General features: G+C 41.3%; 1 protein-coding gene and 1 long non-coding RNA gene across 12 annotated transcripts in view; one reads left to right on the forward strand and one right to left on the reverse strand.

Moving 5' to 3' along the window:
• Positions 1–15,911, forward strand: part of cacna1g (calcium channel, voltage-dependent, T type, alpha 1G subunit) — a 228,606-nt gene that overhangs the window by 117,643 nt on the left and 95,052 nt on the right. For all 9 annotated transcript variants that reach the window (XM_085465580.1, XM_085465581.1, XM_085465578.1 and 6 more), the window contains exons 9-13: positions 3,666–3,817; positions 6,083–6,268; positions 8,507–8,621; positions 10,675–10,830; positions 15,595–15,660. In XM_085465580.1, coding sequence (XP_085321706.1) covers positions 3,666–3,817; positions 6,083–6,268; positions 8,507–8,621; positions 10,675–10,830; positions 15,595–15,660 — 675 coding nt within the window. The remainder of the gene's footprint in view (positions 1–3,665; positions 3,818–6,082; positions 6,269–8,506; positions 8,622–10,674; positions 10,831–15,594; positions 15,661–15,911) is intronic.
• LOC146702656 (uncharacterized) lies at positions 8,384–14,714 on the reverse strand. 3 transcript variants are annotated; one of them, XR_014921872.1, is made up of 4 exons: positions 14,640–14,714; positions 9,159–9,216; positions 8,792–8,897; positions 8,384–8,712 (listed from the first exon to the last, which is right to left on the reverse strand). It is a non-coding gene; the product is annotated as an uncharacterized LOC146702656 (long non-coding RNA). The 3 variants fall into 3 exon arrangements; XR_014921871.1 differs by having other exon boundaries at positions 9,118–9,216; XR_014921873.1 differs by lacking the exon at positions 14,640–14,714 and adding an exon at positions 14,175–14,301 and having other exon boundaries at positions 9,118–9,216.

Raw genomic sequence — 15,911 nt, forward strand, 5'->3', positions numbered from 1 at the left:
ATGACAATTTGTTGACCTATTCTCAAATTGCAAAGCACAGGAAATCAAACACTGAAGCCTCACTGGTTGCTTGGAATAGCTATGGCAGTTGCTGACTTTTACAAGTTGCACACGTTCTTACTTTCTCACTTTAATTTACTGAACATTGACACGAGTTTATTAGTTGGATAAGATAATGTCCCAGAGGTGTTCTACTGGATTTAGGTCAAGCGAGCGTAGGGGCCAGTCATCCTCCAGGAACTGCCAACATACTCTGCCGCACGAGGCTGGGCACTGCTATGTACCAGGAGGAACCCAGGACCCACTGCACCAGGATTTTATCACGATACCTAATGGGGGTCGAGGTGTCATTGCCTAACCTGTAGAGGCCTGTGTGTCCCTCCATGGATATGCCTCCCAGACCATCACTGACCTACCACCAAAACCAGCCATGCTGAACAATGTTACAGGCAGCGTAACCCTCTCCACGGCTTCTCCAGACTCTTTCACATCTTTCACACGTTCAAAGGGTGAACATGCTCCAGTGGTAGATTCTGGTATTCTATGGCAAATGCCAATCGGGCACCAGTGTGACCAGTGTGGTTTCGAGTGTCATTTCGAAGGGCTCTGGCAGTGCTCATCCTGTTCCTTCCCGTTGCACAAAGCAGCAGATACTGATCCTGCTGATGAGTTAAGGACCTTCTACGGCCCTGTCCAGCTCTGCTAGGTATTTGCTTGTCTACTGGTGTCTCCTCCATGCACCTGAGTGCTGGGAAACAAAGAAAACCTTGGACTTCCTAGAGAAGCACAGAAAAATGAATAACACGGAAGACAAGTTGGTCATTCAAATTTTTATTTAGCACGTCAGACATACAAACAACAAAATACTACTTCACATACTACATGACACAAAGTAATCTTGAACAGTTGCAGCGCAAGAAACATAGATTTCAGGGCTCTGGGGAAACTAAAAAAAGCACTAGTGCTGATATTAAGAACAGGAAGTCTGTTTGCACCCACAGCTCAACTGGTTGAATATAAACTGCTTTAGGTTTACCTCTAACTCTAATCTACCAACAGTCAGTGTTGATATTATCAGCTGAAGTTAGTAAAACATGTGCATTATTTCCTTACAAATCTCAAAAGCCAATTACAACTTATTTTAAAAATGCTAATTATAACAAGCACAGTCTGAAAGTTCAAGCTCTGAGTTATGGTGCAACATCAGCACTTGGTGTTGTTGGACTGATATTTGCCTCTAGGCCTTGTGTTAAATTCAGGGTCTTGTGGGAAAAATGACTTAATACCAAGCAACAACTTGTAAGTGTGTACTTGTTGAAACTCAAACAAGCTGTCAACACCCTTTATTGAAGTTTTCTCTTGATGGTGGTTGCTTTTGACTTGTTCTGTTTCACTACTCAGACATGCGCCCAGTGAGTAACGCGATTCATCTTTAAGATTTAAGAAGTTGTTTTTAGCCATTCCTCTCTCAGCATGCTGCCACTGTGTACTTTTTGCACTTTTTTAGCAAATAAAATAGTGACTTAAGGGTAGGCTGAAAAAAGGCCTTTCTGGTTAAAAGTTTTTAAACAGGCGCTCATAACTGTGATCTTTTGCACCCATGCACATGTCTGGCAGTGTACTGAAAGTTGTTCTACTTGTGTGTGAAGGAAAGGTAATGAGCAGGAATTCAATTGGTTACAACCTCCAACCTTATCACAAAACAGCACTAAAATCTACGCTCTGTGCTCTGGGAAATATTCAGATTTGCTCCCTGCAGTCTCATATCAGGGCAAAATTTTTGTGACTTTCTGGCTTTTGCTCCTATTGTAGCAATCAGACTGAAGACTCGAGTGTACGATTGCGTTGGTTTTTACTGCCATTTTAATAATGCATCAGTACAGATGCTCAGAGATTCACAGATTATACCCAACCGGTTCTGTGGGAGGTTTCTGTCACCAGGTGCTTGCTCACATTGGCATCAACTGATTGTTGACGTTTTCACTCTCTTATTGTAGGTTCTTTAACTTACAATATAAACTGCTCTTAGCCTGACTGTTGTTGCATTTTGGCTACAATATAAAATGTAATCGAATTGAATTTTCTTCTGATTTTGACCAGAAGTTCTCCTCCTATAGTTCCACCTACATATAAGTGCTAAATATCACACTTTTCAACTGACCACTTTTGTTTTTTACATCTAAGGACTTTCTGCCTTATTAGGATTAACACACACACACACACACACACACACACACACACACACACACACTGATGAACCAATCTGTGGTTCTGTATCTACTCTGGCATAAGATTGGAGGAACCAGGGATTGAACCACCAAACTTCCAACTGGTATTTGACCTGGTCCATCTTCTAAGGCAAAACCGATCCCTACACATGCCCTCAGTACAGCATCTCCATACTAGTCTAAACAAGAAGCAAGTGTGGCCAAGGATCAAACCAGGTCATTATAGACTCCATTCAAAGTCTGCCAATAGATGTCTCCAAGTTCTGCACACTGGAGGAGGTGAATTCTTGTCTTTCCCATAGTTTGACATGAAAGCAGTGTAACAATACCAGCAGTGAGCATATTTCGAAGTAACCGATTGACTTTGCTGCTTAAGGGCTCTAGACAAACTGGTGCCACGATTCAGCACGTGGATCTGTTATTCAACTGGTGATGCTAATCTCTGTCTCCTTTTCTCTGTGTATCCTTGCTAGTGTTGTGTAATCGCTGCTTAAACAGTCATGGTGTGTAGTGATTAGTGACAGCCCACCAGGACGGGCCTTAATGACACACACTGTGTTTACATTACGTTGCATTACCTCCTGGTTCAGCCGGGGGATTATGTTTCTGCTGGGACGATGACTCTATTTATACCCACACGCGCGCGCACACACACACACACACACACACACACACACACACACACACACACACAGTGGGATATTGAGACACATACACTTATGAATAGAGAACGTAAAAACCCATTTTGGGCCTTCAACACCTATCCTGTATGTCATGTCCGTGCTACGGATTTGTGTGTGTGTGTGTGACACCACGTTTTGAGCTGTGTAAACTGTTTATTGCATGGAGATGAAAGGCCTCATGAAGCCTGTCTGGGTTGCTGCACAGGCCACAGACACACAACATCGTTCTGCCTCTTTTCTTCCCACCAATAATTACTGATACCCGCTATAGAAGTCTGATTTACATAAAGCGTCACATTTGGATGTGCCGCGCCTTTTATCTTTGGCTCGGAAGCTCTTTCCCTTGTCTGTCTGCTTGTTCTCATTGCCTGTTTTCCCCTCTGCGCTCAGATGCTTACAGACACACACACACACACACCATTTGATTGATCGAAATGTGAGCGGCAGTCCATTTCTCTGATGAGCTTTGAGCAGACGTTGCATGTCAGCACTCCAATCAGTGTGCTTGTCCCAGTGGAAGATAAGGACACTGTACATACATGCATTTATGATATATATGGTGTAATGCGCGTGTGAGAGACAGAAACTGTGACCAATTTGTCATATTTTAGTTGCATTTAGTCTTCAGCAATTGCCTTTTACTCATGTGATACAGCAGATGTTTATTCTGTAGTCATACAATCAACTTATCCTGAGCTGCTTCCTCTGTAATAACACATTAATTACTCCCTTGTTTGTCTTTCTGTCTCTTCAGCCTGAGGAGCTGACCAACGCCTTGGAGATCAGCAACATCGTATTCACCAGCCTGTTTTCTTTGGAGATGCTGCTGAAGGTTTTGGTGTATGGGCCCTTTGGCTACATCAAAAACCCCTACAATATCTTTGACGGCATAATTGTGGTCATCAGGTGAGGACTCGCTCTCTGGCAACAGGAATGCCCTCAAATAAAACACGTATCCTTTTCTGCACTCGGCTTCTATATTTAAAAGGATGCCACTGGGAACACAAACCCTGCTCAGTGCAGTGAAAACGAATTCAACTCCCACATGAATTCTTCTATTTTTGTGCAGATCTCATACGATGTCAGATCTTCAAACAAAATGTAATAAAATACAAAACGCAACCTGACCGAATGAAATGCACAGCCTTCAAATAATGTTTGTTGAAGCAAAAAAAAAGAAAGGAAAAAGAGTCCCTGACATCATTGTGGTGGAATTTTGCAGCCATATCATATCCTGTTAGAGACCAGAGTTCATGTTTGTCTCTGTCAAAAGATCTCTGCCTAGCTCAAGACCCAGTTGACCTTTGGGTCTATCTTTTTGTTTTCTTTACCTGTGTTTGGTAACTTTTGTCTACATTGTCCTAAAAGAGGGTTTCAAGGTCATCTGGGTGCATTGTGACAAAATTTAGATGAAAGGTAAAGTTCTTCTTCCTTTACCTGACCACTCCGCAACTGAGTGGGCACAAATGGCTGCCCTTCCCGCAGCCTGATATTTCCAGAGGTCTCTTCCTGTTAAAAGGGAGTTCTTCTTTCCCACTGGCGCCAACTGCTGTCCATAGGGGGCAGTGCGATAATGAGAATTAGAATTTTCTCTCAAATATTTTAAGGCACTTACCTGTCAATAAAAAAGCTCCATTGTTGTGAATTGGTGCTACATGAATTGAATAGAAAAAAAGGTTGCTGTGGTGTGTGCGCCAGTTTAAGAACTAAACAGGAGGTTTCTTATTTCGTTTCGACATGTTGGAAAAGGGAACGTAATCAGCGATGTGATCCAGTTGCTAGTCCGGAGAGACGAGGTTGTGTTGGCTTTATTATTGTTTGCCAATCTCTCAATTTCAGCCCTGTCTTCATATCGAAACATTCATTCTGAATTCCTTTATCCCTGGGAGAAAGAAATCAGAAAGTTTATTTCAGAAAGGGTTTGTTTTCAGTCACGTAAAAGTGCATTTATTTTATTTTATTTTTAAAAAAAGCTGAAATGGAGAGAAAACACTTTTTTTTTTAAAAAAAGAGAAAAAGAGAATACTGGTGTGCTTGTAGTTCTGGCTATTTTGATGGTTCTGAAAAATGATTGAACGGGATTGGTTGTCATCAGGCCTCGGTGTGTCTAGTCCAGCTGCAGGTTATCAATGTAGAGTCGTAGTTCTTTGGATATATTAATCCAGATTTCTTTTTCTTTACTTTTTTTTTTTTTTTTTTTACACAAACCCACTTTGTATTGGGTAACCTTAGTCCTCCAGCACGCAATTATCACTTAATACTTGTATATATAAAACTGTGCATCACAGCATTAAATTAAATTAAATATAAAACAATTTCTTATGTATCAAAAACTAAAGACATTAGTAGAAAATTGAATACATTTTAAAGCACTGTCTGTGAAGATTTTTTATATTTATCAGTAATACCATATTTAGGACTTAGGAAAATATGGGAGTTCTTCCTTTCCACTGTCACCAACTGCTTGTTCATGCAGGTTTGTTTGATTGTTGGGGTTGTCTCTGTATTTTTGTAGGGTTTTTACCTTACAATATAAAGCACCTTGTGGTGACTGTTGTTGAGATATGGTGCTGTATAAATAAAATTAACTGAATTTAATTGAAATTAATTTTATGTACAACACTAAACTGGAGCTAAGCAAAGGTACAGAATAGTGTCTGGTAATCTCATAGTGGTGCATCAAATCTTTCCTTCACCTGGAGGTGGAGACCAAACCTGAGCTAAAAGAAGACGGAGCTTGTGTCTAAGTACATTTTCACACATAAATTTCAGATCAGTTCAGGAGGATAAAGCTAAGATATTTTCTACAGTTATGTTATGTTGTGTTATGTTATTTTATGTGTTTGTTTACAGGTTTCTCTGCTGATCCAAAGTGGCCAGAAGAATAAATACTTTCATTCACTGATTAAAACAAAAAATCATTTTTAAAGCATTAAAAAAGCAGCACATTTTCACCATTTCATAACTTACTGAAAATGTTATTCTTTGTAGAAAATGATTGTGCAGTGCTAGACCATAATTTGTGTCAGTGTGGTCAGGACCACATCTGGGAACCCGCAGTGTTTAGAGAAAGTGAAAAATTGGGTTTTTGCTCGCCTGACGTGAAGACAGTTCACTGGAATTTGGACCTTACGTGAATTATAAATGTGTTTTTGTCTTTTCTCCTGACAGCGTGTGGGAGATCGTGGGACAGCAGGGTGGGGGTTTGTCGGTGCTGAGGACTTTCCGGCTGATGCGCGTCCTCAAACTGGTCCGCTTCATGCCGGCCTTGCAGAGACAGCTGGTGGTGCTCATGAAGACCATGGACAACGTGGCCACTTTCTGCATGCTCCTCATGCTCTTCATCTTCATCTTCAGGTATTCTTAGGGGGAGAGTGAGTGAGTCAGGCTGAAAAAATATTTATGTTTCAGTCTTCCACTTGTTTAAACAGTAGGGGAGGTAGGCACCACTCTATTTCTCAATTCTAATGGAAGAATAACATCAAAAGGGGAAAAAAGTGTTTCAATCACTGACCGTGGAACTGAAAAGAACAAAGGCGATGAATGAAGGTAAACTGGTAAATCAGTACACGATAACTTCTGTGTGAGAAGCAAGTAGTGTTGAGAGCGACAGGAACAGTGAGATGATTTAATCGGGGGAAAAGACTAAAGTGGTTCCCTCTTTCAATCAGCATTCCATCTTTCTGGCTGGGTAGACTTTGTGGCTGAGCCCAAAAAACCCACTCAATTGTTAAATAAGACACTAAATGCTTCTCTGTGTATTTCAGACCCCCACCTTTATTTAAGAGGGAGTGTTACGACTAAAGGAGCATGTCTCTGTGTGTATCCGAAGAATTTGCTGCTTCATTTCAACAGCTTATTGAGATTTGTGCCCTCACATACACGCATGCACACAGACGTTTCAGTACACAGGCGCGCACACACAAATACACAAAGTTCCAAGGGCCTTGTATATATATGCATAGATAAACAGCTCTTGATTTGAGTGAAGGCTTGCCAAGTTGACGCAGCGGAGGCCTGTTCATTGATCCCTCAGCTCCAGTTGAGCTTCAGTGTCTGTTCCTGAATAAAAGGCAGACTGCGGTGCCGACTCACTGCTGCTTCATAATAATAACACCCCCCCGCTTAGTTGTTACATGTAGCTTAGCTTTCTTTGTCTTTATCCCCTCTGCCTTTCATAGTGTTGCCTTTGCTTCGCTGTGCCAGTCTACCAATATTTAGCTGTGTCACTGTATATGCGCTACTATACTATTTACTCTTTACTACAGTTCTTCGTGTGGCTGCAGATAGAGCTTTATATGGGTATATGTTTGGAGTTTCTCATTCCACATGTTGTCATGCTACAGCCTTTTTCCAAAATTGATTACATTTATTTTGTTCAACTTAAAATTCTACACACAATTCCAGATAATCACAAAATAAAAAGAGATTGAAATTCTTGCGGATTTATTAAAAATGAAAACAAAAATATAACATGTGCATAGGCATTCACATCCCTTGCTACAGGGATGGTATTAAGCAGATCATGACTGGTGCCTGGTTTCCTCCAAGCAGACATTTTTCACATTGCCATTATGGGGCATTGTGTGTAGAATTTTAAGGCGGAAAATGAATTTAATCCATTTGGAATATAACATGATAGCATATGGAAAAAGTGAAGTGCTGTGAATAGTTTCTGCTCTGTAGTAGAAACATGTATTCCTTTATTTTTTTCCCTTCAAACAGGGAGTTGACAAAAACTATGACTGCTTTTGCAAACGTTGCTTCCCCCATGTGTCACCATTAAATGAATTATTTACATTTTCTTAACATGAGAATAATCCAGGGAAAACTGATAATCCTAGATAATGGATATCCCAAATCTATTCTGTATGCCATGATTGGTAATCAAACGGTTAACATAAAAAGTGGAGGCAGGAGCAACCAGCTAGCCTGGCTAAGAAAAGAAAATCATGAAAGGATTTTAACGGCTGTGCTGGAAAGCTGAAAGTGGAAGAGGAATAATAATCAGAGGTTCTGACTGAGGCAAAAAGTGTTAAGTGTTGTGGAGCACTGCTGTACTGTGAAGTGATGGGGTGCTATGCAAAACTAAGCTAATCCTAGCTATCGTCTTATGCTTGTAAATGTCTCTTAAACTACTCCTTAAAGTTCCAAAGTAGAGGAAATCAGTCAGCATGTGAGTAATCTTCTGAAAAAATAAATAAATACATGAGGTGTCATTGTTGTGGGTTGTGTCACTCTCCATGGTGCTGAATCCAGTGAAAGCACTTCCATTAGCATTGTTGGTCAAGAGATAGGGTAATAAAGTGAATGCTACCCAATCAGGGGCAGGACTCAGTATGTAATATCACCTCTGCAACTGTCTCAGGACAGTATATAGTTTTATTTAAGCTTTTGTATGACTGTAGCTCTGTTTATCCTCCGCTTTTTTCTTCTTTTTTTCACAGGCAGCAATAATAATGGGTAAACATGTCATTTCAACAAATAATTTCTGTTTATTTGTGTGGTATCTAAGGGTTTGCTGTGATGTAAACATTTATCCCTCCTTTTCCTGTTTGTTTTTTCCTGTCCCCTCCTCCCTCCCTCCTGGGTCAGTATCCTGGGGATGCATCTGTTTGGTTGTAGGTTTGGGTCAGAGAGAGACGGAGACACTCTACCAGACAGGAAGAACTTTGACTCTCTTCTCTGGGCCATAGTGACTGTCTTCCAGGTGAGCTTGTCTTCTCTTCCCCCTCTTCCCCAGTGCTGTTTAGTGGTGCTCCAGGCTTGTTTATTCCTCACTGCTTGTTTACAGTCACCGTCTTGAAACAATAAAAAATAAGCAGCATGAAGAAATTACAGTATGTATGTTCATCAGCTGCCTGTTTAATCTAACTGTACCTGTCAGAGTGGTCCCTCGAGCAACTAACCTCCAGTAAGATCTCCTTGAGTCTTGGTGATGACTGAACATGCTCCTGTTCAGAGCCTGAAAGACCTCTTCCTCCTCCTGAATAAATAAAATCTATCAACCTCTTCCCCTATGGCCCCGCTAGACCTTTTCTGTCTTCATCATTTTCTTCCAGTCATCTAATTTCCTATTTCTGGCTATCTTCTATAGGTTATGTAGGCTTGTGCTTTGCATTATGTCACCTTAGATTCATGAATTAACCATAACTGTGGGGGTCCAGCATATATCACTCTCAATATAGTAACCATTTATTATTCACCTGACTGGCTGTAAGATGTATGCATGTTTCTCTGTACAGACCGTTGTACTGATGTGTCCGTTCCCATGGAGAGCTCAAGTGTATCTTCACTGCTTCAATCTGTTGAACAGAATGATGAAAGTTTACATTTTAATGTTGCGTTTTTCTGAAACATTATCCTTCAGCACACAACTTCGTAAATTCAGCAAGTTTTTGCCGTACTCCCGCACTTCACTGAATAAAGATGCAGAGATTTTGTTAAAACCACTTCTTCTATTGCAGCTAAAAGCTCTGCTGTTAGTAGGTGAGCCTTTGAGCTTTGATTAATGGCAAGAATGAGCATCTAATGCATTTCTTTAACTGATCTGTGTTACTACGACCAGGAATTTAAAAAACATAGATAGGGGAGAGAAAAAAAATCACAGTTACTTAAAATCGGCATATTCTCATAATCAAATATTGCTGCTCCGTCAAGCTGTGAAATCTCACAAGGTGTTCTTTGGTGCTGGTACAGTGGCGCTGATTAAGGACTCTATTTACACACATGAACCTGAGAAAGTACTAATAAAAAAGGGCTATTACTAGTCAAATAAACATATTCTTGGGTCCTAATCAGAGATAGGCTGAATGCAGTCTAAAGCAGAATTGAGAAAATACTGCTAGTATTTTCAAAATATGTTTTTTTCTGATTAACCAAAGATTTAAGTGTATTTAGACAAGGGTAGTCAGGAAGGAAGGTCAATGAGACACCAACGTCAATAACCAGACAGGGAGCGAACCTTCAAAATAAAACAGGAAGTATACTGAAAGAGAGAGGCACAGACAAAAAAACGCAATGAGACAGGGACAGAGAGAACAAGGAGGCAAAGATAAAGAAAAAAGATAAAACAATACAAAGAAAGAAGAAAACTAAGCATGTATGATGAAAAGCTTTTACAGCCTTACAAAGACTTTGAAAAAAGTCCAATATTTTTGCCAGCAGTACACAAACAATCCAGCTACAGCAAACAGGTTTCAACTTCTAATCTTTACTAGTTACCATGTACTGCACGTTACAGTCTACATGAGGCCCAATATGTTGTTTTAAAAAAGGCTTAAATAAGTATCTCATTAACCTTCCAGGGTCTAAATCATCATCAGCTGTAACTCCAACCCTGGGCAATCAGAATATACAACTTTTGTTTTATTAAATTGATCTCTCAAGTCTACACAATCAGGGAAGAAATAAAATAACCTTTCTGACTGACATGTGTTAACAAGTGTTCAATTTATTTTTCTCAGAAAAGCCATTTAGTTCTCTGCTAAATATAGTTAGTGTTATCATGCACCAATGACAGCTTATACCTTAGAGGATTAACAGGTAAGTTCTTGCAAAAATGCAGCAGAGGGGGAAAAATGTTTGTTTGTCAGCAAAATTTGTCAAAAAATGCAGAGCTGAATTGCACTGATCTTGGTAGGGGCGTGAAGTATGAAGCATTATCAGGACCGGTGAAGACTTAGACCTCACACGGGGAAATTTCTAGAAGAATTGCTCAACAATACTTTTACCTATAAGCGCCTCTCTTACTTTCTCTGCAGATCCTAACACAGGAGGACTGGAACAAGGTGTTATATAACGGCATGGCCTCCACTTCTCCCGTAGCTGCGCTCTACTTCATCGCGCTAATGACCTTTGGCAACTACGTCCTCTTCAACTTGCTTGTTGCCATCTTGGTTGAAGGGTTTCAGGCAGAGGTACAACTAAATTGAAGTTAAATTATTGGGCTGTATCTTGTCACATTGTTTCTCTTTTAAAGCTCTCGATGATTTGATGTACCTTGCTGTCAGATCTGTATTTGTTTATATCTTTATCTACATAGCACAAAAAAAATAAATAAAGGAACACTTTTTAGTCAGTTAAACGTCTGGGACATTGATCTGGTCAGTTAAGTAGCAGACGGGGTGCACTAGAGGGGCAACAATGAGACAACCCCTCCAAACAAGAATGGTTTTACAGATGAAGGCCACAGACATTTTTTTTTACTCCTCATATTTTCTGACTGTTTTTTCTTCATTAGTTTTGCATTTGGCCAGGGTCAGTGTGTGATACTGGACCCTATAGAGGTTGCACAGGTAGTCCAATCTCCTCCGGGATGGCACATCAATACGTGCCTATACCAGGTTTTCTGTGTTTCCCAGCACAGTCTCAAGATAATGGAGGAGACTCCAGAAGATAGATAGTTACTCCAGGAGAGCTGGACAGGGCTGTAGAAGGTCCTTAACCCATTAGCAGGACTGGTATCTGCTCCTTTGTGCAAGGAGGAACAGGATGAGCACTGCCAGAGCTCCAGCAGGACACTGGGGTGAATGTCTTTGACCAAACAATCTGAAACAGACTCATGAAGATGGCCTGAGGACCTGCCATCCTCTAGTGGGCCATGTAATCACTGCCCAGGCACCAAGGATCCTGATTGGCATTTGCCATAGAATACCAGGAGTGGCAGGTCCACCACTGGAGCCCTGTGCTTTTCACAGATGAGAGCAGTTCCCCCTTAGAACACTGAATGATATAAAAGAGTCTGGAGAAAAAGTTTGAAGAACATTATGCTGACTGTAAAATCACTCAGCATGGCTGGCTTGGAGATGGATGGCCAATCCATGGAGGGATGCACAGGCCTCTTTAGGTTTGGCAATGTCACCCTGACTACAATCAGCTATCAGGATGAAAACCTTGTATCCATTCTCAGACCCTGATGCAGTGGGTTCTGGGTTTCTCCTGGTGCACAACATAGCTCAGCCTCATGTGGTGAGAGTATGCAGGCAGTTCCTGGAGGATGAAGGAATTGATACCTTTGTCTGGCCTCCACGCTCACCTGAACTAAATCCACTAGAACACCTTCGGGATATTATATTTTGGCCCATGTGATACCACCAGGCTTCACCACAGACTGTCCAGGAACTCAGTGATGCCCTGATCCAGATCTGGGAGGAGACCTCCAAGGACCTGGGAGGCCATAAAAACTACTGACTACCATTTTTGAGTTGCTGCATTGAAGCTTCAGCAGAATGGACTAGCCTGCTGCATTATTTTTTTTTCCATGTTGATTTTTAGGGGGTCTTTGAATTAAGCCCTCTGCAGAATGATAATTTTCATTGGCATCAAAAATTGTGGCATCCTTTCACTTGTAACACATTGCCCAGACCTTATCAGTACAGATATCCAGCATGATTTTGTTCCCCAATGAGATCTGATGTGTTTAACAAAGTGTTTTTTATGTAGTTATTTTGAAGTCTTTGCTTTCATGCTTCATATTTTTCAGTGCAGGACCACATACCTCAACAAAGAACTAATTGTATAAGCATTAACAAAACGTGCCTTTTCTTGCACTCGTTGCAGCGGGTTATGTGAGGACACAGGGTTACGCATAGCAATGCAGTATTTCATTTTTCCTGTCTCCCCTTCGTATTCATCTCCGTTTCTTTCTTTTCTTTGCTGTCAGCCACTTCACCTCCTACGCTTTCCCACTATCTCAGCAGTCATCCTCATTATTGTTCTGCTTATTTGCCAGCGCCATAAAGTACATCATAAGAAAACTATGTCCGCTAGACCAGACTGTGCATCAGCCCACATCACCCAAATCCCCCTGTTTTAAGTTTCATGCTCGGATATGTTCTCACCCCCCTTCTGAATCTTCCCCCTGCTTATTGCGAGTTGTTTATTGTCATAAAACAAAGGTGATATGTTGTCTGCCACGGTGCTGTGTTTGTGAGCTCAGATAAGCACAAGAGGCAGCTGGGGGGAACAGTCACAGGGCTGCAGGAAGAAAGCAGCTAAAACTCATTGAGAGACCACTCTTCAGGCTTCAGCCAATGTTTTATTTGAGACAGAGAAAGAAATAGAGGGTGAGAGTAAATCGCACAAGTATCCAGTCTATCCCCACCCAGCTGCTTGTCTCCTCCTCTCTCTCTCTCTCAGCTTTTAAAGGGTGACAACACCTGTGCTTTGATCTCTGACACTCTTTAGCTCTCTGAGAGGACAGAGAATAGATGGTAGGTAGCAGCAAGAAAGGTTGACAGGCTCATACAATATGGATTAATTGGAATGGGCTGCTTTTTCTATTGCACTCACCTGCTATCAAAATATCAAACGCAGTATTATGGTGAATGGAATTCCACAGAGGTTTGGGTGCAAATCACCCAAACTGCTTTGGATGAAAGCTCCGGATGGAGGACAAGCATAAAGTAAATTAATTTGCCTTGGCGTCTTGAAGTCAGATTGGGAATGATGCATTAATCCATCTATATTTTTGCACTTCCAAAGTTAGCGTTTTAACATCATATCAATAAACTATAGGAGATTTTGTGCAAGAGCCTTCTGAGGATTCCCGACCTGCTTTTCTAGTGGAACAATGGTCTAAATTAACTGACGTTCAGTCTGTAGGATGTACTATCAGTACTAGTAAGGCTGGAGCAACTGATAGGACAGCACCAAAGTCAAGGTTTTTCTTGTGAATTTGATCTTGTCTGAACTTTAGTTGCCTACTGGAGTAGACAAAAAATTTTCTGGGGCTTTCAGCTTTGTTGGAAATACAAACCACAATGTGCTAGTTAGCGAAGGTTCTTGGAGTGTTTTGTTGAAACGCTTACTGGCAGAATTGTTAGCCCTCAAGTTAAGTTTTGTGGCCAGAGTGCTGCTATTTTCTGTTAGATTAAGCATTGTAGTTATTTCTTGTCACCACAGCTGTGGCCATGTAAAAAAGACACTGAAATGCAAGAAAAGCGCTAGTGCGAATTAGCATTACTTTTGCTAGCCAGGCTAGCTAGCCTTTGCTTTCCCAGCGGAATAAACGATTACATCTTCTGCACTGCTATCCAAAAGTTTTTTTTTTTCAGAGTAATGGTTTTGTTTATCAATCCACAAACACTGACTTATGAGTAATCGGAGCATTAAAAGAAAGCAGCTAACTACAAACGACACACAACGTTAGCTTCTACCTGGTGAACAGCAGGTAGAAGCTAGCATTGCTAAATATGCAGCTGTCTCTCTCAGGGAGTGATCGGGACAAAAACAGTTTTTAAAAAAATATATATATACTCACATAAAAACAACATTTGATGACAAACTCTGTACCCTTACTGACGAGTTAAGAAACCTCTCCAGATTGATGAAAGGTAATTTAAAAGATCATACTACTTCAGGATTTGCATTTAAACATTTTTTTTTAAATTTTCCCATAAACGGCTGCTATATCCATTTATGTTAGTAACTATAAGACTGTAGCATATGTTGAATGTTTTGGTCATTATCTAATGTCATGTAAGCCTGATACTGTAGATAAGTGCTTATATTTTCTAACACAAAGATAAAACTAATTTGTGCTAATGTCATTTTGGAAATGTGAATAAATATTTACTTAAGTAGAAAAGAAACACAGATTAGAAAAACAACTGCAGGCTCACACAGTACAATGCACAGCCTACAGCTGTATGAGGAAACCTTTATGCTCTTGTATTCCCCCTCTGCCCTCCTTTTACTGCAGAGCTGCCGGCGTAATTCTCCCTACCTTCTTTTTTTCAGCTTTACATCCTTTTCTGCAAACACTAAGTTTATTTTTAGTCAGCCAAACTTTCCCTGTGTCAAGGTTGCTAGGTAACGGGCACTTGAATGATGTGAGCAAAGCCAGGAGACATGTACGCCGTTGGTCACACACACACACATACAGCCTCATACAAAGAAGTGGAGTACTTCAAATGTCCATATTGCTTTGGAATTAAAGACAGAAGGGACATCTTATCATGCTTATCATTTTTTGTTATCTTAACTCCTTCCTTTACCCCTCACATCACCATGCTCATAATCTTCCTGCTCTTTACCAGTGTCCGCCCTCACCATTGTGTCCTTTTGTCAGGTTTTGCCCATGTGTCTGTTTGACAGAATCCAATATCCGCTGCAGAGAATGCAACCAGACCACCTTAGAGAGAGCTTTTAACAGAAGAGAGGGAAAAGTGTTTCTTTCTTTTTATTGCACTTCTCACTGTGACAATAAACATGCATTTGACACCAAAGCACCAACATGCACGGTATGGGCCAGATGCAGAGGAATGTTTCCGTGCCGGTTTCTACTGCACAGTCACGAGTCTGGAGGATTCATGCTTATATGAGGATCATTTTCATATCTGCTTTGTGAGAAAATGATTTCATCACACGAAACATCAGTGGGCTGCCTGGTGGATAAAACACGGCTGTGCGTCACCTCTGTCCTGCAGTCCTGACTCCCTGAGCTTTCAGACCGCTGAAATGCACGTGTACGGCTCACGACTGCACACTGCGATCCAGGACAGTTGCTTTGACATGTTCTGTCGCATGGTAAACTGCAAATGTTCCAACATGCTGAATCTTCTCTAACCTTCTCCTTCTGCTCTCGTCTGCTGCTGTGATTCAACCTCTCACCTCCGTGCCTCTTTTCCTGTGTGTGCCTCCCTCTCCTGTCTGGCTGCACCGATCACTTCCGCTAATAGGAAGTGGCCAAGCGGGAGGACTTGCATGCCCAGCTGAGCCTCATTCAGCTGCCTGTTGTTTCAGGGGTATGTACAGCTCTGCAGCTCCACCTTCCCTTCTTCCATTTAGCTGACTGACCGCCCTCTCGCTCCCTTGCATCAGCTCTCCCTCTCCTCCCCTTCTCTCCCTCCCCCAGCCCGTACAGAAACTTTACGGTGATGCCTCTGACCTCTCAACAGCTACACCTTGGAGTTCTGTTGCAGAAGCGCCATTAATGACTGATTGATGAATATCGCCATTCACGCGCCCCTAACGTTTTGCCTACTAAATTAAAAAT

The sequence above is a fragment of the Copadichromis virginalis genome, linkage group LG8 (assembly GCF_057382275.1).
Source record: "Copadichromis virginalis isolate Kocher_CV1m ecotype Utaka linkage group LG8, C_Virginalis_male_GT1.1, whole genome shotgun sequence".
Lineage (NCBI taxonomy): Eukaryota > Metazoa > Chordata > Actinopteri > Cichliformes > Cichlidae > Copadichromis > Copadichromis virginalis.